The sequence below is a fragment of the Sapajus apella genome, unplaced genomic scaffold (genome assembly GCF_009761245.1).
Source record: "Sapajus apella isolate SASKATOON/1434 unplaced genomic scaffold, GSC_monkey_1.0 scaffold46, whole genome shotgun sequence".
NCBI lineage: Eukaryota > Metazoa > Chordata > Mammalia > Primates > Cebidae > Sapajus > Sapajus apella.
The window spans coordinates 7,769,155-7,795,046 of NW_022436986.1; the positions used below are offsets into that span (position 1 = coordinate 7,769,155).

At 41.3% G+C, this 25,892-nt stretch overlaps 1 protein-coding gene across 1 annotated transcript; it reads right to left on the bottom strand.

Annotated features, from left to right (window-relative positions):
• Nucleotides 1-2,752: 2,752 nt before the first annotated feature.
• Nucleotides 2,753-17,541, bottom strand: ALDOB (aldolase, fructose-bisphosphate B). The gene is made up of 9 exons (XM_032240216.1): nt 17,408-17,541; nt 12,539-12,660; nt 11,517-11,728; nt 9,790-9,844; nt 8,814-8,974; nt 7,896-7,979; nt 6,793-6,967; nt 6,186-6,385; nt 2,753-3,286 (listed from the first exon to the last, which is right to left on the bottom strand). Exons 2-9 carry the CDS (start codon nt 12,648-12,650, stop codon nt 3,191-3,193), a joined length of 1,095 nt encoding a protein of 364 aa, XP_032096107.1. The 5' UTR covers nt 12,651-12,660; nt 17,408-17,541; the 3' UTR covers nt 2,753-3,190.
• Nucleotides 17,542-25,892: the final 8,351 nt, after the last annotated feature.

Below are 25,892 nucleotides of genomic sequence, written 5' to 3' on the forward strand. Positions count from 1 at the left end.
TTCTGCTAAATTAATTCACATTATGAATCATTACGAATCATCTCAGTATCTTGTTTTTATAAAGCATGATGTAGACTCATATGAGAAACTCAGTTCTTTCTGGCAAGAAGGCAGTATCTTTAGATTGTGTAATAATAGTTCTCCTCCTCCTCAAAAGCCCGTCACCTCCCCACAATTACATATTGCCCTAGCTTCTTTCCTGCCTCCTCTTTTTCCTTTCTCATTTCTTCCTCTTTTCCCTCATTTTCTTGCCCATTTCCTTCCTTCTTTCCCTCCTCCCTCTTCAGAGCAAAACAAATTCCTCTTTTTATTCTTTCCTGAACTTAGTCATTTGTGTGTGTGTGTGTGTGTGTGTGTGTGTGTGTGGCCTTGGCTCTTGAAGGCTTCAAAATGTCATCTTTCAGTGACTTCTGAATGTATTTTCTTACACGCAGGCAGTATCCTCTCTATGAGTTCCCTGCCTTTTTGTTCTCCTGTGATGTCCAACCTAAATACCATCTCTCCCTTTTCTACACCCAGACATCTGATTCTACACCCAGACTCTCCTCCCCACTTACCAACCCCCAGTCAATGGTTTGTGTGTTTCTTTTAGCTATTTAAGCTTCATTGTCTGGCGTGCCCTAAAGCTGAAATTTCTCTAATTATTTTCTATGTCTAGTACTAGGTTTTAGTTTAGTAGGTGTTTAATAACTACTAAAATAAATCTGACAAAGTAACCAAAGCTGGGAAGCTACTAAATATTCACTCAGTAATCACAGAGAAATTGAAGTCTGCAGCCTTGTAACACTTGTCTTCATATTACCCTGAATGGAGGAAATTAATGGGATTGAGATTTCAAGGGCAATTATAGTCCTTTAGTAGGGAAAATATATCTGATGGTAGCCAGGAAAATGCATTATATAGAGTCTCACTCCCAGTAAAATGTTATTCAGCCTTGACCAAAATATGCAACTCAGCCTTGATTATAAATTCATTCTTAACTGATAAGAATCTAAGAGGTTTCTTTAGATACCTCTTAAAATATCTAAATAATTCAGTGATGCTGAGTAAGATCTAGATAAAAATTATCTGGCGGAAAAGCTTTGTCTCACAAGGTGTTACCTATCAGCTTTTAAGGGAGCTTAGCACATAGGAGGAGAGGAAGTGCTTGATGATTGACTGAATGTAAGGAAAAATGTAGAAGGCCTGCACCACTGGTGGCAGTGATACTGAGCACAGCCTGTAACCTTGCCCTGCAAAATCTCTGGCTGTGTCTATTTTTTGAGCAAGAGACCTGAATTCAGAGAACTGAATTTTAATCTCTCAGCTCTACCATAAACGTGTGACCTTCAGCAAATAATTTTACTTCTCTGGGCTCGGTTTTATCATCTGTAAAATGAAAGCCATGGGCTTAATGGATCTCTAATGTAGGCTTGAATTGCTAGTATGAATATAGCTGTTTTTAGAAAAGTAATGACAAGTACATGGAAATAAACATTAAAATACTGTAGAGGGCACGTAATAAGGAAAAGTTGTCTTTCCTGTACCCCATTCACAGGTCTTTCTCCTTAAAGCAAGCCCCTTTGGCTAATTCTGTCTCATTCCTCTAAATAATATGTTAAGCCTCTGTTTCTTAATTTGGTAATCTATACAATACCATTTGTCTTTGTATTATTCAAGGTAAGAAATTTAGCATACTACCTTCAATATTTTAATTTTAGGTATATATTTTAATGATTTACATCCATTTCTTTTATTACTTAAATAGATTTTTTTTTTTTTTTTGAGACAGAGTTTCGCTCTTGTTGCCCAGGCTGGAGTGCAATGGCGCGATCTCGGCTCACCACAACCTCCGCCTCCTGGGTTCAGGCAATTCTCCTGCCTCAGCCTCCTGAGTAGCTGGGATTACAGGCACGCGCCACCATGCCCAGATGATTTTTTGTATTTTTAGTATAGACGGGGTTTCACCATGTTGACCAGGATGATCCCGATCTCTTGACCTCTTGATCCACCCACCTCGGCCTCCCAAAGTGCTGGGATTACAGGCGTGAGCCACCAAGCCTGGCCCACTTAAATAGATTTAAAGCACTATTTCTTAACCCATCAGTTTTAAGTAGTATTCCTGACTCTTTTTGCTTTCCTCCACTTCTCCTCCCCCTTATATTTCCCAGCTTCTGTCAGTTAAATCATTACTTTTATATCATCCAAAGTTATAATACTTAAATTCTCTTTTGTAACATAGGTTAATTCTGAAAAGTGAAAGTCAGTACAGCATAATTATGTGAATACTATTTTCTGCAAAACTAGGAAATGTGCCTGGACGTGCAGACGGCTGTGTAGTCCTGTGTCAGCAAACCTGGGCCATCTGAAGAGGAATGCTCCAAGCATCAAAGTCACATTAATTTTCTTATTACACTCCGCAAGTTGCTCAGAATCATTCTACATTTTTAGCTGGCTTCATACTGTGAATGGCTTTACTTTTCAAATATCCTCAAACTTGAAATTTAGATTGGTAGTACTCAAACTTGACTGTACATTAGAATCCCTGGGGAAGAGTTAAGAAATCTAATAGAGGATCCCAGGTGTAGAGTTTCTCATTTAATTGAGCTGGGGTGTGGCCTGAGCATCAGAGTTTTTAAAAGTTATGCTGTTTAATTCCAGTGAATAGCTAGAGTTGAAGACCCTGACTGTTGAAACCCAGTCATGTCTAGTAGAGTCAAAAGTAATGAAATACAAAGTGCTTGGACAACAAGAGCAGAAAAGTGACACCCAATAGCAGACAAAGGTTCATAGAATAATTATTTCTTTTTTGGTTGCAGCTACCTCCTTCCCAGCCTACAACTGCTGAGGTTGTTTCAGAAGATGCACTTCTCTACACTCAGCTAATGAGGTATTTCATTTAGCAGTTGTTCTTTGGATGAGAAGCCAATATTGTTTTAAAACCTGTTATTTTCTTGGGTGGATATTCTGAAGCATGGGGAGCTGAAAGTGTTGCAAGGAAACTGCTATGTGAAATTTGATCAGGTCCTTGGTATTTATTTTTATGTTTCAACTACTGATTATTTTTCCCCTTTGTACTTAAGATTTAACATGTGTTGTGTTTCCAGCAGTTCAAATCTAATTGTGTCTAATTTCCATGATTGGAGGAAAAGTTGCTCCCTTTCAGCCCTCCTACTAGAAGAGCTGGAGCTAGGCTGGCAGGCATTGGATCCTAGTAGGTATAGCAGGCTGTGAACAGCGACTGGGTGGAAGCAGCCTCAGAAGAGCCTGAGTGGACGTACTGCCCTCTGGCCGCCTGGCAGTTAGCCTAGAAGACAAATGTGAGAGAGGAGACCAGTTAGAGTAAATGTGACCCCAGCTTGACCCTGTCTACTTCTCATGGGAAACCAGCCATACCTTCACTCAGATTTTTTTTTTTTACAGCGATGTCGCTGAGTATTGCTGCTGATCCCATCCCCTTCCTTCTGTAAAGGGTCTCCCCTTTTTATCCCAGTTTTCTGAGCATTTCTTTGGTAAGCTTGAGGTTTGTATCAGTTACTGGGAAAATCTCTGTTCAGTACCAGCAATATTGCAGCAACAGAAACTAAAATTGAGAAATTTCTCACTAGTGGAGTGCATGATACCAGAAGAAAAACTTGTTTATTTTAAAAGTATCCATTTTCTACCTATATTGGTCTAGAAGAATATGTCATTTTTATTTAGCTGTTATTATGGTATCGTTTGCTTTCCTCTATACATTCCAGTTAAAGGTAAATTCAGAATTATGAAACTTATGATAATATTTGAATGCCACTCAGTCGGTGCCACTTTTTCTAGTCACTGTTGCTATTGTCTGTTCTCTCCGGGACTTATTTCTACATTTTACATCAATGGTTCTTAAAGTGTGTTTCATGGTCTACCAGCATCCTTTAGGAACATGTTAGAAATAGAAATTCTCTGGCCTTACCCGAGATCTACTGAATTAGAAACTCAGTGGGTGAGGCCCATAATCTGCATTTTAACAAACGCTTCAAATAAGGGTAGGGGAAATGAAAAGAGGTTGGTAATGGGTACAAAAATACAGTTAGAGAGAAGGAATAAGTTCTAGTGTTCAATAGAACAGTAAAGTGATTACAGTTAACAATAATTTATTACATATTTTGAAATAACTAGAAGAGAAGATTTGGGATGTTCCCAGCCCAAAGAAATAATACGTATTTGGAGTGAATACCCTAATTATCCTGATTTGATCATTATACATTATATATATGTATAACACATCACATATACCCATAAATATATACAATTATTATGTGTAAATAAAAAAGACTACAACAACAAAACCAAGCCCTTCACGTGATTTGGATCCACACTGGAGCTTGAGAAGCACCATCCTTGATGATAAACTCAGCTTCCCTTCTTCTGTGTGGATGGCCCTCATGACCTGTGCTTTCCCAACCCCTTCATCAAGTGAGTTGGTCTCCTCAATCCATCAGCCACCCAGCAGCAGAGTCACACCCGGTTTTCCGTAGTCAAGGTAAAGCACTACTGCGAAAATCTCATCCTCTCTTATGCCTGTGAGATGACATTTAGCTTTCCTGGGGCTTTCCTTTCCTTTGGGGCCTCACCACCACACTTCTGACTACACTTGATTCCTTGCCCAGCTTCCTCTATGGTCAGCATGTTAACTGAGGCTATTGCTAAAATTTGTCACTCTTCTATCTTCCTATTAAACTTTCACTCTTCTACCCTGCTATTTTGCATTCGGGTTTATCTGAATCTTCCTGCATGCTTCAGACAGCTGTTAGGAAAATTCAGGAATGAAGCTACCACAAACTCAGACCCTTATTTCAGCTCCATCTTACTTCATGCTTGGCTATGTCTGGCCCTAATGTCTGATCAATTTCCTAGCAAGTTCCTTTAACTGCTTTTCTACCCTTTCCGACTGTCAGTATGGAAATTTCCATTTCTTCAACATTCTCAGCAGATACCCTTAACTGTAATCAGTCATGAACTGCTACATCTCTTGACTTCTATAGAGCTGATTCCAACCGCGTTCTCTTTTCTGCCTTTTACCTCCTTTTTGTCTTTTGTCAGCTATGCCACATATGTTTAATATTGAGTCTCATGCAGTTCTGCTTCCTCTAAGTTCTTCTCCGCTCAGTTATCCCCACTCTCCTCATCTTTACTGTCTCCTCTTGCTTTACATTTAAACATGCCAGGCTCTCTCCTATTTGGCTAAACTCCAAGCTTCCTGAAGGCCATGGCTATATGGGATTTGTTCACCCCAGTTCTAGGCTCATAAAGGGTATTTTTAAAGTCACGGTTATTATTTGAATAAAAACTTTGGTGGTCCCCGTTTCTCCTGGCAACCTTTCTGGGTCTTTTCCTGAAAAACTTCTTGAATGGGCACCTTTCCTTTCTTCTTTATTGAAAGTGTTTCAGTAAGTCACTGATATGATCCTAAATGCCAATCTCAGTGCCTTTTCTTGGCCTGTGTTTTGAATCTCTCTATAGCATGTTATTATTGGCCCTTTGAAATTCTTTACTTGGCTGGGTGCAGTGGCTCACGTCTGTAATATCAGCACTTTGAGAGGTTAAGGTGGGCAGATCACCTGAGGTCAGGAGTTCCAAACCAGCCTGGCCAACATGGTGAAAACCTTTCTCCACTGAAAAATACAAAAATTAGCTGGGCTTGGTGGTGCATGCCTATAGTCCCAGCTACTTGGGAGGCTGAGGCAGTAGAATTGCTTGAATCCAGGAGACAGAGGTTGCAGTGAGCTGAGATTGCGCCATTGCACTCCAGCGTGGGTGACAGAGTAAGGCTCCATCTCAAAAAAATGAAATTCTTCACTCTTTGTTCCCATAATGCTTGGTTCACCCTATGATATAATTGCTGCTTTTCTTGGTGACTTCTCTTCTTCATCTTCCCAAAATTAAAAGTATCCTAAGTTCAGTTCTTGGTCCTCTTATCTCCTTCCCTCTGAAGTGATTCTGTTGAAATTGTCCTTCGGTCTATTGTCATCAACTATACTACTAGTGTGACTAATTCAAAACTCTCTCTAGCCTCTATCCTCATACTGAGCTCTAACGCCACATTTCAAATGCCTAATAGACACTATCTGTAGACACCTGCATGGCCTGAAGAAAACAACGCTTCTCCATGTAAGAGAATCAAGCCCCAAATGTGAACTTCATCAAGTAGATAAGAGGTAGCAGCATCTTACCACGGCCCGCTTCATAAAAGCCTCCTGGGTTGCCTTCTTGTTTGCAGCCTTGCCACCCCAGGCAGCCAATGCACTGGCCTGCAGGGCCCGTCCGTAAGAGAAACTTAGTTTCCAGGGCTTTGGTAGATGGCAAAGGTTGATAGCATTGAGGTTGAGAGTAGCATCCTCTTCACTCATGCCACCAGACAAAAAGCAGATGCCTGGTAGAAAAGAAGCCATTTTTCTCTATGAGTCCCACCTTATGTACCCTGCTTGAGAAAGCAAGCAATGAACCTACCACAAATGCAATGTCTCAGTCATTTCTCTGTTTGATTTGCTTGAACTGGGTCAGAGAAATCAGTTTGCTTTTGCTGAAGCTAGCTAGGCTAGAGAGAAGGGCTTTAAATACATAAGGAAGGCAGTGAAATGTTGAAGAAATACATGGAATGTGGGCATTTGGGCAGACTTGGATGCTTGGTATTCAGTGGGAGGGGAAGTGCTGGCTGCCTGTGGGATAACAGAGTTTTGTTTCATGAATAGAAGCAGATTCCTGAACGAACACAAATGCTTATGGCTCTCCAAAGAATAAGGGCCAAGACCTTGAGTTAGAGAAGAAAGAAGGCCTTACCAGGAACAGCTGCAGGAACGGTACGGTGGAGAGCTGTCACGGTGGCCATTGCCACTTGCTCTGGAGTATACTTCTTGGTGCAGGCGTGTCCAGCAGTCACCATGTTGGGCTTTAGCAGGGTGCCCTCCAGGTAAACATGATGGTCATTCAGGGCCTTGTAGACAGCAGCTAGGACCTGAAGGACAAGAGGTCCCACCAGGTGAAACTCAAAGGTAGTCTTAGAATCACGTGACCTTGGCACATTTACACCGCAGGGAGGCAGGATAAAGGAATTCTCATTTGTCACTTGGCAAAAGCTCCTGAACCAACCTCCAAGCCTCATTAGACCAATGTGTTGCAATCCATAGCCACTGAGCACAACCAAACTGGCCTGTCTTTGCCACCCCTAATCTAGGTTTTCATTCACTGCATGTATGACAGGCATGGCTCTGCTTCCAAGAAGCCCTTCATTCCTTTCTTCCCATTACTCCCTTGGTCAATGTCATCCCCTATTGAGACTGCATTGTTTTAGCTATTTGGGGTCATCTAAACTGGCCTCCACTGTCCCTGTTTACAGAAGCCGAGTAGTCATATAGGCATACATTTCAGAGGCAGAAGTGCTTTTAGATCACATTTCAGTCCACATAGTTTTCCAAGTAGAGAAACTAAGGTCAGGTGACATTATGACTCTCCTGCTTTCTCACAGTGTATGAATAGAATCACCCTCTTTCAGATGTACTGTGGCTAATTTAGAAAATCAGATGAAATAAAGTACTTTCTAATTACATCTCATTTGAGCCACATAACTTATTTTTAAATTTCTTTGTGTACACATAATAGAATTGAAGTCAAAAGAGATAATATGACTTGCCCAAGATCCCACAAGTGGAAAAGTGGATTCTCCCACCCAAGCCTTGGCTCTGCAACTCCTGTGCTTTTTCTGCATGTAGCATACCATGCGCCAAAAAAGCGAAGGGCTGATGAGCACCCCCCTACCTTCTCAATGCTGCAATGAGTCCAACCTAAAGACTACTTCAAATATAACAGCTGTTATGTGCTAAGTAACAGCTATTATCTAAAAATAAGATTTTTCAACTAGAATTGGGAACTTTATAAAGACTTACCTTCTCAGTAACATACTGGCAGTGTTCCAGGTCATGGTCTCCATCAGGAATTACCTCTGGTTCAACAATAGGTACCAGTCCATTCTAAAAAGGAAAAGCAGGGAAGCAAAAGTGAAGCTGTGTGCTTAGTCATCCTTTCCTTAGGAGGAGATTCAGCAGTTGCAATTGGTTTAAATTGAAGCCATTATGGAGAAATACTACATAGGTGACTTAAAGCCAGTGAAATTTTTCAGAACGGGGTAAATAATAAATACAAACACTTAATTTCTATATCTCTTTCTAGAGACTATTCTGACTGCCTCAGAACGTAGCTGCTACCTTTTTAGGGCATTCAAGCATACATCATTAAGAAAAATGCCTCTAGTGTGGGCTAATGAAGAAATTCAAGCAGTGTTTACAGTTCTAATTGGGAATCTCCAGCTGTCCACAGCTCTGATAACCCCAACATAGTACTCACAGAAGCAAATCAAACTTAACTTGGACCCAGAGACATTTTAGTATGTGTTGGAAACTTTAGCATCTGGTCATCATCCTCCAAGGAATTATTTGGATTAGAACTCAGTCAGGGCTGTCACTCTTCAGCTAGAAATCTAAGAGGATCATGTATTGGATGTTATGGAGTATAGACAAGCAAGTTATCTGGCCTCAAAAGCCCGATCACTTGTAAGACAGTTATGGAGCTTTGACAGAGGGCAGCAGTTGATGGCATTATCCTTTGAACTCATAGCTTAGTTGAACTCCTATTGGCTTGTGGGACCAAATCTTTCCTACCATACTTGGCTATAGCAAAAAAAAGTTGTGAAAAATGCCGCTAGGATATACTGGTGAGGGGAATGAAGGGCCCAAGTGTAGTTATAGTAAAGTTTAAAAGAAAAGCGCTAGCCTACTCTTTTTCAGCCCAAGGGGAAGGCAGAGCACCTGCTGACAGATGCTGGCATAGCGAGCCAGGGCGTTGGCGTTTTCCTGGATAGCGAGGCTGGATGGACACTGGTCAGCAATCCTCAGCACAGCACGCCACTTCCCAAAGTCAACACCATCTTTCTTGTACTGAGCACAGCGCTCTGAGAGGCCATCAAGCCCTGCAATCACAAAAGAGAGAAAGGCTTCCTTGCACCTTTGTACCTGAACCATGGGGACCTCTGATAAAGTGAAGGAGTTCTCCCTTGGCTTAGCTTTCAATTCACTGAGCTTGAGGACTGAAAAAAGCTAAGCATATAAGCATTAATCACAACACTGAACCAGAAGACCTAGATTTAATATATATTGTTTTGATATACATACTATCTACTCCACATATAGAATAGAAGAAACCAATAGTTAATATGATACTCATTTCTCAAATGTGGAAACTGGAGACTCTATGGTTAAGCAACTTTACCAAGTTTGAACTGCTAAAACATGACAGAGCTGGGATTCAAATTCTGCTTAGCTAACCCAATGTTGTGGGTTAATTCTTGTCTACTTGGGAAGAAGTACCTTGTGAAATTATCTAGGTAGCATGTGATAGAGCCAGGATTCAAACCCAGGTGTATCTGATCTCGAAGTGTGGGGCCTTTCCACTCTTCCACGATAGATTTTTTTCTAAAAATAATACTTGCAGGTGCAGAGTTTAAACTTCTTTGTGCAAGGTATTTTGGCACGCATCTTATGTACATTGTCTAATTTAATCCCCACAACAGTTACTCCATTTCGAGATCGGAGAACTGAGGCTCAGAACATTTCAGTGACTGGCACAAGGTCACACTTGTTAAATGGAGGTGATATCCAAAACCAGATGTGTGTGGCTCTAAGGCCAGTGTAAGAGTTGCGTTTTGTTTTTCCTTGCTCCCCTCTTTACTTGCCTTAATTTCTAGCTTATACTGGCATGATGCATCTCAGTGGGCAATATCCTTACCTTGAATGGTGGTTTCTTTGTTTGTTCCTGCAAGGGGAGCAGCTCCTTGGTCTAACTGTGGATACAAAGAATAAACTAGTAATTCACAGGTGTCAGATGCCAGGAAACACAAGCAGAACTCTCGGAACTAATAGTTTGCCTCTTTTACAGACCAAGGAGTTGAATTAAGAAAGTATATTAGTCATTGTGAGGGACACAGTTCAGTACATAGCAGAAGGGAAGTTACCTGGAAGGTACAATGTGAGTGTATCTACCCTAACATTTATTGAGCACCTGCATACACCAGGTATTGTGTTAGCACAGGAGGTAAAGAGAATAAGGATACAACTTCTGCTCTCTACATAGCAGAGGCCAAGGTCATGACCTTGATAATTAGCCTAAACTGGCTCCGACCTTGCCTTGCTGTAAGGGCAAGTTATGTTATTCTTTGTAGTTCAGTTTTCTCACTTCATCTCTAAATAAGGGTAATAATTGAGTCTACTACCAGAGGTTATAAGACTTAAATGAGTGCTTAGAACGGTTAATGCTCGTACTCAATGGGTACTAGTTTTCTTTCTTTTTTTTTTAAGATGGAGTCTCACTCTGTTGCCCAGGGTGGAGTGCAATGGCACAATCTCAGCTCACTGCAACCTCCACTTCCAGGATTCATGCGATTCTCCTGTCTCAGCCTCCCGAGTAGCTGGAGTTACAGGCACATGCCACCATGCCCAGCTAATTTTTTGTATTTTTAGTAGAGACGGGGTTTTATCGTGTTAGCCAGGATGGTCTTGATCTCCTGACCTCGTGATCTGCCTGCTTCAGCCTCCCAAAGTGCTGGAATTACAGGCATGAGCCACTGCACCCAGCCAGTGGATACTAGTTTTCACTTTTGAGAAGTTTATGTATTATTGGAAGACCTAGTTACAAGATAGAATAGTAAATACTTTAATAATTATAATAGTTACCATAACTGAATAATTATGCAATATAAACTTCTTTTTTTTTTGAGACGGGGTCTCACTGTATCATCCAGGCTGGAGTGCAGTGGTGTGACTACAGCTCACTGCAGCCTCGACCTCCAGGGCTCAGGTGATCAATCTTTCTGCCTCAGCCTCCTGAGTAGCTGGAACTACGGGCATGCACCAATACATCTGGCTAATTTTTTTTATTTCTATTCGAGACAAGGTCTCACTATGTTGCTCAGGCTGGTCTCGAACTCCTGAGCTCAAGCGATCCTCTTGCCTCTGCCTTCCAAAGTGCTGGGATTATAGCTGTAAGCAACCACTTCCCGTCTGGAAATAATTGACTAATTTCAATCCCTGTAAGAACGTTATGAGGTAGATTCCCATTTTAAGTATTAGGAATCCCATTTTAAGAAATGAGATTGAGATGCAAGGAGATTAAGAAGATGTAGAAAACTTGAGTGAAAGAAGAGGGCACTGGAGGAAAAATCTAGACGAGAATCTGGTTTTCTGTGGGAAGATGGCAATGGAAAAGGGTGAGAAGAGAAATTAGACGAGGAGAATGTTCAGAGTGTCGGCCCCGCCCTTGCCAGTGTGCTGGGAGTTTGCCTAGGACAAGGCAGAGGTGAGGTGTGAATCTGGTTGTCTGTGGGAAGATGGCAATGGAAAAGGGTGAGAAGAGAAATTAGATGAGGAGTATGTTCAGAGTGTCCGCCCCGCCCTTGCCAGTGTGCTGGGAATTTGCCTAGGACAAGGCAGAGGTGAGGTGTGAATGGAGGTGTTCACCTTGATTCCCACCACGATCCCCTTTTCCTTGAGGATGTTTCTGAACAGCTTTCCCTGGCTGTCCTTCTGGTAGAGGGTCTCATGGAAAAGAATCACACCCCCGATGCTCTGGTTGATGGAACTGTCCACAGAGAAGAGGATTTCTCGGAACTGCCGGCGGTTCTCTTCGGTGTTTTCCACCTTGATCCTCTGCAGGCGGTTCCCCATGGTGCCTATGGTGGGAAGGCAGAGGGCAGCACAAGGAGCAAACCAGGGCTTTTCTGTCGCCCTTCTCTACATCGTCTCAGAGGCCCTCACCGCAGTGGAAAGCAAGGCTCCCTTTCTTTTTTCAGGTAGTCAAAGCTCCTGCCTCATTTTTTTGTGTTCCAGAGAGAAGACCTGGTTGCTTTCAGGTTGCTGGGTATCGAGTGTGTGGGCTGGGCATGCAGAGGTCAGGGTGGAAGCTATCATGTGGTCCAGGTGGATACGTAAAGCCCTCAGGCCTCTCTAGCCCTCCCTGATCAAGTCCTCAGTCTCTCTGGATGTACTGGCAGAAGGAGGGATGGGGCACGCTCTTGATTCTCAGGCTTCTGTCATTTTCTGGCAGGCTGGGGAACTCTGCCATAGCTCTCCCGTGTGGCATCCTTAGGTTCTGCCATCCATAAGCCCTGCCCTATTCCGGGTGCAGATACTTTCCTCCCTTTGCTGACTTGACTGACTTTAAACTGATTTCTCATTAGCAGCAGATTTCTGTGTACCTGATCTTACGCTAGTTACTAAGGTTCTAGCCTTACTACAAGGCTGAATTCAAATGACCCCCGGCAAAGGGCCTTAAAATAAAGGGCTTGAGCCTCTTTCCGTGGCTTTCAGAAATGTGCCTGCTACTTACAGGACTCAAAAGCTCTACGCTTACTGAGTCTTCTGCTTCCACTCCTGTGTACATAAACCTTGACTTCCATAAAAAATATGATTATCAAGTTGTTTTTGCTAAGTGTAGAAAAAATAATATGTTGTTATATGGTGGGACTGCTTTTCACACTCACCTACAGATTCATCTGCAGCCAGGATCCCCTTTCCATTGGCAACAATTCTCTGGGCAATTTCTGAGAGCTCCTTCTTCTGCTCCTGGGTGAGGGCCGGAAATCGGTGGGCCATGGTGACAGGTCTAGAAAAGAGTGCAGGAGAGTCGTGCACAGAACCATGGGTGGCTCAGATGGATGCATGATCAAGACAGTTGGGGGTGCAGGCCCCTGTGGCACCTCTGGCCCATTTCCACAACTGGATAAATAAATGAGGTGTGCTTTTCCCCCATGACTTATTAGTTGCAATTAGTCACAATGAATGAAGGTGGGATGCTGAATGTTCATGGTGATCCTAGACAGGATGCTTTCCAGGAGACCTTTGGAATCATTAATCCTAACACTCAACCAGCTAATTAGTGACCCACAAAAAATATGATTAATGGAGGGAACTGCAGTAATGGACTCTCTCTCTATTCTCTGGATAAGGAAACACCACGGGATTTCCTTAATGGCTTGAGGCCAGGACAATGAAGCTCTTGGCCTCTGTAGTTATCCTCCACTTTGCTCTGTTAGTCTGTAGTCCCAACAGATTATTGTCCAGGCAACAAGCTTGAAAGGAGAAATCTATACATAGTCGTGAAGCTATGTATAGCTTCAAGGTAGTTACCCTTTGGCCTTGGGCTAGAGGATTGAGTGCAAGTTTCCTTTTCCTTATATTCAACCATCTTTGAAACCACTTGGGGCAGACTGGGGAGGATGTTTCCTAAGTGCCTCTGTGCTCAGGTTTCTATGAAGATGCTAAAGTTGTATGGCAGTCCCTGCTCGAGCTTCACTGCTTTAGCAAGGGGAGACTCTGGCTTGAAGACCCCCTAGTCAAATGGCCCTCTTAGTGGTGGTGCTCTGAAGGGAATCATTGCCCCTGTTTGACTGCCACTTTGTTCTTGAAAATGCAGGCTCAAAGAGCTCTCACTTTGAGTGTTACAAAGAGTGTTTTTTGCATAGATTGGGCTACAAAAGAAAAAATGGTAATGAAGAGTATCTCAGGTAGCTTCCTATCCAATCTCAGGGTCTCCTCCTTTTCCTAATCTTCTCTCTCTCCAATACACTCAGCACAGGATGGATGCTCCATGTCTACAGATTACTTCCTGGAAGCCCAGGGACACCTCAGGTGTTATAGCAGGTATTATCTTAATTAATTAATGAGCAAGCTAAGACTAAGAGAAGCTAACTGACTTGTCCAAGGTCCCAGCTCTGGTGAAGCAGAGCTCCCTAGACAGTCCTATCCTCATGACAAATCTATTTCTCCACATTTTCTGCATCCCTTCAGGGTAGGCTCTCAGTACTCTGTCCCTTGATGTAAGGAGTGAGTAGCTACTGAGCTAATTCATGAGAAGGTATAACTGATGACCTCATTGTTTTCTCTCCATTTCAACAGAGGTTCTTGTCTTAACCCAAAAGAATGAAACCGCAATGCAGTTATTGGGGTAATAGGGCAAGCTAGTGGGCAACAATTTCTAGAGAAGATGACCTTCTAAGGCCCATTACATCCCAGCCACCAGCAGACCATGTTTGCCCCGTTTATATATCAGCCTCTAATATTACAGTCAGGGATTTTTAGCTTTGGACCTGGCCTCCAGATCATCAAGCTGAAAAAAGTCAACCTGGGGGTGACCCTCAGAGCAAGGTGAAAACTTTCTCTCTCAGTTTAGGCATTTGCACCAAGGAGTTGAGACTCACAGAAAAAGAAAGATATTTTCTTAATGAAACAAAAGGAAAAATCAGCCCAATAATAATAATAACAACAAGTAGTCATGTATTGTCAAGCCATCTGCTAATGGCTTTACATGCAGTTATATAATATATTCTTCAAAATAATCCCAGAAGGTGGTTGGGCTCTTCTCCCCTCCCATTTAATAGATTAGGAAAGAACATAAGAGAGTGTAAATTATTTGTCCGAGGAAAAATAGCTAATAAGGCACAAAACTGAAATAAGGAGCAGTACTCCTTTCTATTCAAGGAAATGAGAGAGCTCAATGAAAAAAAGAACGGCCTTTGGATGACTCCTAATGTCCTTGATGACACCCCAGAGTACCTTAGGCTGTGGGCGATTATACCATGGACATTACTAATTCAAACATCTGACATATTCATGTAGAGTTTTGCTGCTAGCAGATCTGACAGACTTGGGTTTAAGAACCAGCTCTGCCTAATCTAGCTGGAACCTCGGGCGAGTCAGGCAACTTCCTGAGTCTCCGTTTACTATGGATTAAGTGGTGATAATGATTGTTCTGGTTGTGTCTTTGCCAGGTAACTCCAATGCAATCTGTGAGCACCCTGCTCATTGTAGTTACTCAAAATGTATTTGTTAAATTGCATGGTAAACGTGAAGATGCTTTACAAAGCACTATAAAATGCAATGTATTACTAATTCTATTTTTTTTAATTAAAAAAAAATCTAAGGTACCTCCATGTTTCTATTTTCTACCTATTTCCAAACTGTTTTCTTCAATCTGGGTGTGCCGACTCAACCAGAATAACAGAGAAAAGGTCAATTCAAGCTAATACTGTTTACAGGGAGTTAAACTTCTACAGGGGGTTTAAAGGTCTGTTCCACGTTAGCACAAATGTCGCCTCTCTGTTAATCGTAAAACAGGGTGACAGGTCAATGTTCACCACTGGGAGACAGGAGGCCAGCCTGGGATGGGTAATGACACAGAACAATCTCAGTGCCCCTAAGCTAAGCTTCTGCTCTCTCAGGTCTCAGGCCAACTTTTTTCAGTGTGATGGAAACTTGTTCACATTATATTATTAAATGAAAAAAAGCAAGTTTCAGAGAATATATACTATCCTCCTATTTTTTTAATTAAAAAATGATATATACTCATACTCTTTGTGTGTCTGTATAAACAAAGAGTAACAACTCTGAGGTTACCTCTGAAGAAGCGGTACGGTGGAAAGAGTCTCACATTTCTTTTCTTTTTCTTTCTTTCTTTTTTGTTTTCTGAGACAGGGCCTTGCTCTGTTGCCTAGCCTGGAGTACACTGGCATGATCATGATTCACTGCAGCCTTGACCTCCTGGGCTCAACTGATCTTCCCACCTCAGATACCCGAGCAGCTGAAACTACAGCCACCTGCCACCATGCCCAGCCAATTTTTTTGACTTTTAGTAGAGATGAAGTCTTGCTATATTGCCCAGACTTGCCTTGAACTCCTGAGCTCATGCAATCCTCCCACCTTGGCCTCCTCAAATACTGGGATTACAGGTGTGAGCCCCTGCACCCAGCCACATTTCATTTTATAAGTTCTTTATCACACATTTTATTACTTAAGTGTAACAAGTAATATGTATATAAATCTGGAGGAAAGTTGTGTTAACAACAGAAAGTAACCACAGAAAAACAAAGCTACAAATGACCTCAGAGATATTTGTGTCAACCCTGTCACTTTAGAGATGAGGAAACTGAGGCCAGAGAGACTATGTCTGATGTGCCTTCTAAGTTGTCATGTTCTAGGATTGCAAGTCACATCCTACTAGCTTATGACTTAGAATTCTATTTCTAATCCTTCAGCAAAATAGCAGGTAGAATCCTATGGTATGGTTCTTTTTGCCTTCCTTGAAGATGTTCTGTGAAAACACAATTATTTGTAACATATGGATATTTAATTCCTGGAGAAATAGAAGGCAGCAGAGAGTCCATTTGCTTCTCTATATACAAGATAAATGGATTTTTAAGACAAATATGAGGAGGCTTATTTATTGAAAGCCTGTGATGTCTAGGCATTATATGCAGCACTTTCGTATATGAGGCATAAAGATGCCCATAGCTTCATTATCCACCTAGGACAGCCTGGTTTCCAGTGCCCTTCGACACATGTGGAGCAGCCCAGAAAGAGTCCTGAGTAGCGCTCTTTCCTCTACGCTTGGACTGAAGCCAAAGGACCTCTTAGATGTTTTTCAGCAACCACAGTCCATTCCGGGGCCCAGTATCTCTGGCTCTAACCTGGGCCTGGATGCTACCTAGATGTGCCTTAGCTAAAGTGATGAATAGCAGAACAGCAGAACTCAAGCCCTGCTGCATCCAAATTAGCTAATGGAGCCCTAGGTAACTATTTAAAGAGAAGTTATTTTTTTTTAAAGCCAACATATTCTCACAAATGCCTATTTTTCAGATAGTAGAGCAAATGTATGAAAATATAGAGCCTTTTCATTTCTACTGTCTTAAGCTGTAGAGTCTTCACAGTGTCTGGGGCCAGCATGAAATGTTCTAGAAAGTGTCAAACATGAAGGGTTTGGAAATTCATAATCAAATGACGACTATGGTCTGTGAAGTTTCCAATCCTGTTGTATTTCCTCATTTGAGCAGTGAGTGAAGGCAAAGGGCAAAACACTCCAAGGGTTTGTTTCTGTGACAAAGAACCTTCAGTGTTAGTACCAGTATGTGTGGGAAGAGAATGTAGAAAATGACATAAGGCAATAGATATGTAAATAAACCACTAAAATAAGTCGCTGTTATGAAAAGAGAGTCAAGAGTTGAAATGAACAGGAATCTCAAAAACTGATTAAAACCTAACGATAGTTGTGTTCAAGTGGTTTTTCCTAGATCAGAGACTCACAAAGGCCTCATTCAGGTAACACATGTAACTGGCAATCAATCCTGGGCATTTTGCCACCTCCCAAAAAGCCAGGAAAGGTGTGAATGAGCATTTATGCTTAGAGAGAGAGAAAAACATGCATTTCTCTCCAAGCAGAGCCATCATGTTTTCAGCCACGAACAAGTTTTTCTCTAAAACAAAGGCACATTAATCTTCCCCTCTATAAGCTTACTACTGTCATTAACCCCTTATTCACTGGTACAGTCCAGGTTTACAAAGGAAGCTTTTTTACTTACAGTTTGGGAGAGAAGAGTCCTCCTAGATATCAAAAGCTGTGAGTGAGGCAGCAGCTGCCAAATAGGACAGATCTTTGGTAGCACACAATTTTTATAGAGTTCCCATCAAAGCTGTTTTTTTTTTTTCAACATTTGCCCTCCCCTTTCTACCTTGACCTAGTAGGGAGGTGTTTATTCAACATCTCTGATTGGCTCATAAACAACCAATCCTTACAATCATGCTCTTATACTCCTAAGCTGCAAGGAATGTCTTGAGACCACATCGTTCCTAATCCAGACCCTCTGTTTTACAGGTGAGGAAACTGAGGTAAGGAAGACTAGGAGATTCCCCTAAGTCATGCAGCTAGTCAAAGACAGAGCTCTAGGGTCCATTGAATGATACTAAGAAGAATGTTAGTGTGGCTGTAACACTTACAAAGCACGTAAACTTGGTGAAGCATTTTTGGTTTTGCTTTTTACTTGTCTGAGCCTTTATTTTCTTCTCTTTAAAGTGAGATCTCGACTTCACAGGAACATTAAGTGAGTTTGTATAGTGTCTGTACGCAGTAGCCAATTCCAACAATATATTCTATAATTTACAGTTAAATTTAAATAATCTTTCAATAAAAGAAATGGATTCTGAATCCTTGAATTTCCCATGTGTGAATTTTGTCCAGATGGAAAATAAAATTCAAAACATTCTGTTTTTAAAAATCATTGCTTCTCCCATCCTTTCCAGTCCTCCAAAACCTAGCTGGGCTTTTTGACGTATTTAATGCCAGGAGTAATTGTTTTTTATTCCCATTGTCTTTCAACCTTTGTACTTTTGTCTTCAAATTTGGTAAAAGCTAGAATTAAACTTAAAGTGATTGAACTAAGGCATCAGCACCCCTAAATATATGGCACTGTCTGGGTATGGGTTCATTCTGTAGGGCTTTTTCCTAAGTATGAAACCCAAATTTAATTCAAGAGAAGGCAAATAAAAATATTATATGCTTCCAGAGGCAAATTATAAATGAGGCAAATAAAATGAGGGAAATCTAAAAGTGATGGAATGGCCATGATTACAGAAAAGGGTAAATTCTCATGAACATGTTCCTCTGGAATAATTCATAAAATGGAAAACAAAACCAAGATGCTTGATGGTACAGGGTGTAACACTAGAATGTATGGATTAAAAGGTGAAATGTCAACAAAATGAAAGAAAAAAGAAACAGAACTAGGTGGTCTAAATAGAGTTTAGGTTTAGTCAGCTTCTGAAAGTGGTAAGTATTCATCACTGAATGTGAATATTGAATGAAACTGAAGTATTTGAAATACAATATTGAGGCTCGTTTGGCTAGAAAGTTTTGACCAAGTCCTGTCCTGAGGATAGTAGAGGGATAGACCGGGGAGAGGTCTTATCAGCTCCCTTGACTCCACTTACTATCTGATGGCACAGCACGTATCCTGATTTCTCCATCTCCACCTGGGCTCATTCAAGCATCTGTTACCTGATTCATCAGACCAATGTGACCAGCTTTGGGGCTATGTGAGGTTTCATCCTCACGGTTTTTGATAAAGGAGAATGGAGGAATAAGACGTGGATAGTGATGAAAGAAGTGAGTGGCTGTAATGAAAGTTGTTGGGAGTGAGGGCTGGGGTGGTCAGAACCAAAGCCAAAACATTCCACCTGCTGAGAGATGCTACTAGTACTAATTATTCTTGTTATTCAACAATAATTGTTACCTTTTTTTGAGATCCTATGATGTACTTGGTTCTTTTCATAAATTAACTCCAATCTCAATGCCTTTCTTAAGAAAGGCTTATTATCCCCATTTTATGTATAATAAAACTCTGGTTCAGAGAGGGCAACTAACTTGTCCAGAGTCACAGTACAGGTAGCTAGAGACTTTGTCTCATTCCAAGGTAGTGATCTAAAGCAGAGTTACTCACATTTTGGTAACGAGAGACTCATAAATTAGCTCTTTCCCTATTGCCCTCTCAGCAGTTTATAACCCTGGACATTAAACCTTCATTAATCAGGGAGAAATGACTTGCGTCGGCAGACCTAGTTGTCCTTGGTTAGCTGGGCATGGTTTCACGTGAACAACAGCCTGGCTGGGAATGTTAGAACAGCATGAGTGCTCCTGCCCCGAGTGCTGCCACTTGCTGCTATTCCTGTAGCATCAGCGTTTGCCCACCTCTGGGGCTTGATGTGCAACCGAAATTCAAAGTTCAGGAAAACAAAGCTAAGAGCTTACTGGACCTTAGAGAAACAGCAACTCTTGACCAACACACCCTGCTTGCAGGGTTTTTGTTTTCATTTTTATTTTTTAAGTCTCCTACTTCAATAAAATGTTCAGAATTGAGTATTATATGTGGAAACAGCATTGGACCTTGAGGCTGTGAAACATTTGGGAAATTCTTCAACCTTGATCCACAGTTTCTCCATCTGTAAAATGAACTAGGAATGCTTCCATTAGAAATGTATTAGTATGAAATAGTATATGAGTGGGGCCTTGTACAGAATGGGTTTTCATTAGATTATGAGATCTGAATGCATAACTCTGGTTTAGAGGCCTTTGATTGTAGAATCTTTTAATAGGCAATATGACAACAATACTATTCATGATCATTACAGTCAATACTTCTAACGATGGCCTATTCTCCCTCCCTGCCAAACTCTAGATATTTCTTCTGGTTTCAATGTGATATCTATGTAAGTCAATCCACAGGCCATGAGATTAATGTATAGCATGAGGTCTGAGTCATAAGCAAACTTGTATGTGCAAATAAATATCACATTTCATAGAGTTACACTTACTGTAGAATTGGCAATACTATAGAGAAAGAACTTTCATAAAAAGAGATCACATTACACAATGCAACTGAAAGAATCATGACTGGCATTTTAAAATATATTTTCCAAACTGGTACAGATATTTCCTTATCATATTGCAATCTGCATTGGCGGTTGGAATACTTTCAAAACCCCAAAATCAGCAGTTATTACTTTGGTCTAGAGATAGAGCTGTGTTTTCTCAGCACAGTTCTTGAAAGTGTTTTGCTTTTATGTGTATAAGACATTTTGTTAGCTATGGAGACTTTTTAGAGGGTACAAGGTAAGTGAGAATGGCTTTTTCTCAAGAAACCTACATTCTAGGCTGGGCACAGTGGCTCATGCCTATAATCCCAGCACTTTGGGAGGCTGAGGCATGTGGATCACGAGGTCAAGAGATCGAGACCATCTTGGCCAACATGGTGAAACCCCGTCTCTACTAAAAATACAAAAAATTATAGCTGGGCCTGGTGGTGTATGCCTGTAGTCTCAGCTACTTGGGAGGCTGAGGCAGGAGAATTGCTTGAACCTGGGAGGCGGAGGTTGCAGTGAGCCGAGATCGCACCACTGCACTCCAGCCTGGCACCTGGTGACGGAGCAAGACTCTGTCTCCAAAAAAAAAAAAGAAAATTGCATTCTTAAAGGAAGAAAACATTGAAGTTGAGAATTAAATCAAATCAAACAAAATACAGAAATGTATATAAAAATAACAAGAGCTTGTTGTTGTTACTGCAGTGTTCATGGATGACTGTGTGAAGTAACACGAAAGAAAAGTCCTACGAAAAACCCAAATATTTGAGATTTTTTACAAGGCTAAGTCAATTGATTCAACCTGTCAGACTGTAAAACCTATGCGGGTAGGGGATAGTAGTATCTCACCAATGTTTCTTCATTATCCAGCACCATGCCTAGAACACATTAGACTCCCAATCAACTTTTGTTGAATCAACGAATCAATAGCTATGTGAGTATCAATATGGGTGTATATTAGTATCAATTTCAGAAAAGTCTGGAGTAGCTGGCTTATAATTCTCATCCCAGAGAGCTTTGAAATAAATAATAAGTAGAATATGAACACTACTTTCTTCTAAAACTATACTAGGTTCTGAAAGCTCTTCTATCATTGTTCATTTGGAATTTCACAGGAATCCAGGCTCTAGTGCCTTGCAGTGGTACACAAGAACCATAGCCTCCCTACTTTCAGAAAATTCTTGTACAATACACATAACACAGAATTTACCATCTTAACCATTTTAAGTGTTCAGCTTAGTAGCATTAAGTGTATTCACATAGTTCAAATCTTCAGAACTCTTTCCATCTTGCAAAGTTAAAACTCTATACCGTTAAATGACAACTCTCCATTCAGTCTCCCCACCACCCTGAGCAACCACCATTCTGCTTTCTATCTCTATGAATTTGACTACTCTATATACCTCATGCAAGTGAAATCATATGGTTGTTGTCTTTTTGTATCTGGCTTATTTCACTTGGCATGATGTCCTCAAGATTCATTCATATTGTAGCGTGTGTTAGAATTTCCTTCCTTTTTAAAGCTGAATAACATTGCATTGTATACTACATTTTGTTTATCCATTCATCTGTTGATGGACACTTGGGTTACTCCTACCTTTTAGCTATTGTGAATAATGCTGCTATGAACATGGGTGTACAAATATCTTTATTTAGGCTCTGCTTTCAATTATTTCATGGTTTTATTGAGATAGAATTCACATAGTATACAATTCACCCATTTAAAATGTGCAACCCAGTGGTGTTTTAGTCTGTTTATAGAATTAGAGTATTAGATGTCAGTTTGTGAGGGAGACATGATAGTTTTTTAAGATGCTGCGAATCTGACGGTATTAATAGTTTTAAAGCACCAGCAAGAAGTCCAGGGACAACAGCCACTGGGGTGCAGCAGATATGAGAATGGAAGAGTCATGGGGCCCCTTTCATTTCCTGTGGCAATTTTTTAGGCACTCTTCATCACTAAGAAATCTGAACTCTGTGTATTCTAGGAACACTAGAGTGCCTTGCATATTCAAGTATCCAGGTTAAGTAAATTCAAGACTATCCAAAATCTGGGGCTTAAAAATATCCCCTTGAGACTAAAGAGTAAGCCAGGCACAGTGGCTCATGCCTTTAATCCCAGCCCTCTGGGAGGCTGAGTCGGGCGGATCACAAAGTCAGGAGGTCAAGACCAGCTTGGCCAATATAGTGAAACCCCGTCTTTACTTAAAAAAAAAAAAAAAAAAATTTTAAAGCTGATGTTTGAACTGTGTTGAGGAACTGGAGGATTTCCTTGTTTGAGGAAATGAGGACGTGCAGTTAGGATGTTGCAGAGGCAGAGTGAACAGGAAATAACTTCATACTCAGTGATAAGTATTTAGCTGACAGGAAAGTTACACAGTGGTCTCAAGTGTCCACCAACCCCCCGTTTCCCCATATTTCTTTAATTGGGTTGTTAACTGCCTTGTCAGTGTTTTTTTCTTTGCCTTTTGCTCAATCATCTCAAAGTTCAATTTTCCCCTCACTATCTAATCAGGTTGTCAGTTGCCTAGGTCATTTATGACCCCAGCACAGTATTTATTTCACTCTTTCTTATCTCTTTCCTAAAACTCTTTGGCATTTAGGTGAGATGGCCTTAAGCTAGGGTGAAAAAAACCTCTGGATGAGGAGGCATGAGGGGTCTGGATGCCGAGTTCGGTTCTGCTGTTGACTGGTCATCAGGCTGAATAAAGTCACCTTCTCCCAGCCTCCCTTCTCTGATGTATAAAGTGGCCTTTTAATACCACTAATGCCTAATTTTACTGTGTTGTTGCAGTGATCTAATCATATCATCTAAATGAATGTTCTGAAAACTACAAAGACCTACGTAGGTGTGAAACATTATAAAGCAGGCATTACACAATTCCTCGTGCCTGGGCGTGCACATATGCATGCACACACACATATGCATGCATGCGCACACACACACGTACGCACGCATGCACGCACAAGTTTGAGAATCAGAAAACAAGGTTCTGGCCCTAGATTTGCCTTCATGACACTGTCCACTGGAGTGTATTCCCATTTGTTGAGCACGTACTGTTAGGGAGAGTTTTCTGGGCATTAGAATACCTCATTTAAATCTCCACTACCTCAGCAGGGTAGGCATTGTTTTGGAAAGGAGGGAGATGATCTGGTATCTTCCCCAAGGTCCCACCATTAGTAAGAAGCAGGGTAGGGACTGAAACACAGACCTGTGACTCTTAAGCCACCCGGGGCTTTGAACTCTTATCTATACAGCAAAACGGAGGTCTCTTCTAGCTGTGATATTCTCTGGTCTTTGCCACTCAAATTGCATGTTTTTGAGCTACATGGTTATCCTAGAAAAAAGAAAATAATTTGAAACAGTTATATAATAAACTTAGATTAGAATATAAAATATTTTCTGTTGAGAAGTGCTGTTGGTATGGATTATTTATTAACTCTTACCTAGAAATCTTCACAATGCTGGCATGTAGGGAAGAAATGCGTAGTTCTAACGTCCTGCCTCTTTTCCCCCAGCTATTTGGATTTCCCACTTCAGCACCCTTTAGGAATGAAGAATGCCAGCCTGGCTGGATCCAGAACTACACTTTCCTGAAAGTCTGGCTAAAAGGCCCAGACTGGCAAGGTGCAAACAGCCAGCAGTGAGTGCCAGTGGCAAGCCAGTTAGTGGCCCCCTCAGTGCCACTTGCTCTCACACAAGGTGAAGAATGAGGCCACTCCGTTTCCCGGGTTATTAATCCAGTCACCTACAAATTTAACTCTCTGCCCTTCAGAAGGTCCAGCCATACACCTTCTTGGAAGGTCAATATAATTTAGTTATGAAGAATGTGGACTCTGAAGTCGGATTCAACTTGTTTCAAATTCCAGTTCAGAACTTTCAGGCATGGTTAATTTGGAAAAGTTCTCTAAACGTTTTGAACCTCAGTTTCCTCCTCAACAAAAAATAATAAAACGTACCCTACAACATTGCTTGAGGATTTGATTGAATAATAAATCAAAGCGGTAAGCATATGCCTAGCAAAAGTAAGTACCATATAAGTAACAGGTCCTGTGATGATCATTGTCATTACGCCTTTCTCATTTCCATAGTTTCCACATTCCCTTCTTCCTCTGTCACCAAAGAGAAGCCCTTTCAAACGTTTTGCTCCCAGTGTTCAGTCTCATTATCTCCCATGTCCTTCATCTGAAATCCTTCCATCCCACTTCCACCCTCAAAAGATTTCCCCATTCTTATGTAGAAAATGAAGCTGGACCCTGAGTTCATCTCAGAGGTTGTATACCTGCCTCCAAGAAGAGTACCCCTGTAGAAGACAGTGGGGAGCTGTAAATAAAGAAAGACTTCATCCCCTGTTACATAAACCAAAGGAGAGTATAAGTTACACGCAGAAAACGTGGAGAGCAGTAGAAGCAGGTTTGAGGAAAATTGAGAAGATGGCAATATTATTTGTGGAAAGTGTAAAAAGGAATGAAGGAGGGAAGATGAATAAAGAGATAAGGATTGCGCCCATGATTCCTGAGTTAGAAGCAGATTGGGCAGCTGGAAGACCCAACCTGCCAGGCAGGCAGACAGCTGACCTCGTTAGCACCCCTCCACCACATCACTCAAGGTGTGTGGCTGGCCTGCACTGGAGCACGCCTGTCCTCCATGGCACAGCTGACTCTTAGGCTTGCTGGATCCCCCGCTGGGGTGCCAGATGGAGGTGTAAATAAGAGGCTGGAACAAGTTATCTCTGTGGCAGGGAGCCCAGGAAATTTGTCCAATTGCTGGCACTCCAGCAGGAGGCTGCATGCCGAATGATCATGACCAGGCAGCAGATGTCCTGGCTTCCTCGGAGGGGAGAAAGGGAGATATTCATGCTCTTTCAATTTCTTTCCTACCGGAGTCCCAGGGCAGGCCTGCCGTTTTTGCCACTCCTTTTAGTGGCTCTTCTTTGGGCTATTTGCCAAGTGAGAACAGAGATCCTCTGATACTAGGGAGGAATGAAAAAGCTGTCAGTTTAAAAAAATGGGAAGAATAGAAAGGCAGTCATTTATTTAAATATATTTATATTCTGTACCACATGACCCAGAAATTCCACTCCTGTATACTACCCAAGAGAAATAAAAACATACATCCACATAAACACACACTCTAGTATTCACAGCAGTATCATCCATAACAGCCAAAAAGTGGAGGCGACCCAAGTGTTCATCAGCTGGCAAATGGATAAACAAAATGTGATACAGCCATACTATGAAACATTATTGAGTCATAAAAAGGAATGAAGGAATGAAGGACTGATACAAGATACAACATGGATGAACCTTGAATAAGTTATGCTAAGTGAGAAAAGCCAGGCACAAAAACTCACATATTGTATCTTTCCATGTATATAAAATATCTAAAATATACAAATCCACAGAGACAGAAAATATATTAGTATTGCTTAGATCAGATAGGGCAGAGGGAATGGGGAGTAACTGCTAATGTATATTGGATTTCTTTTGGAATGACAAAATTTTTCTTAAATTAGATAGTGGAGGTGCTTGCTCAACTTTGTAAATCTACTGAAGACCATTGGATTTTGCACTTTAAATAGATGAATTTTATGATACAGAAATTGTGTCTCAGACAGCTGTTAAATAAATGAATAAGTAAAAATAGAATAGTTA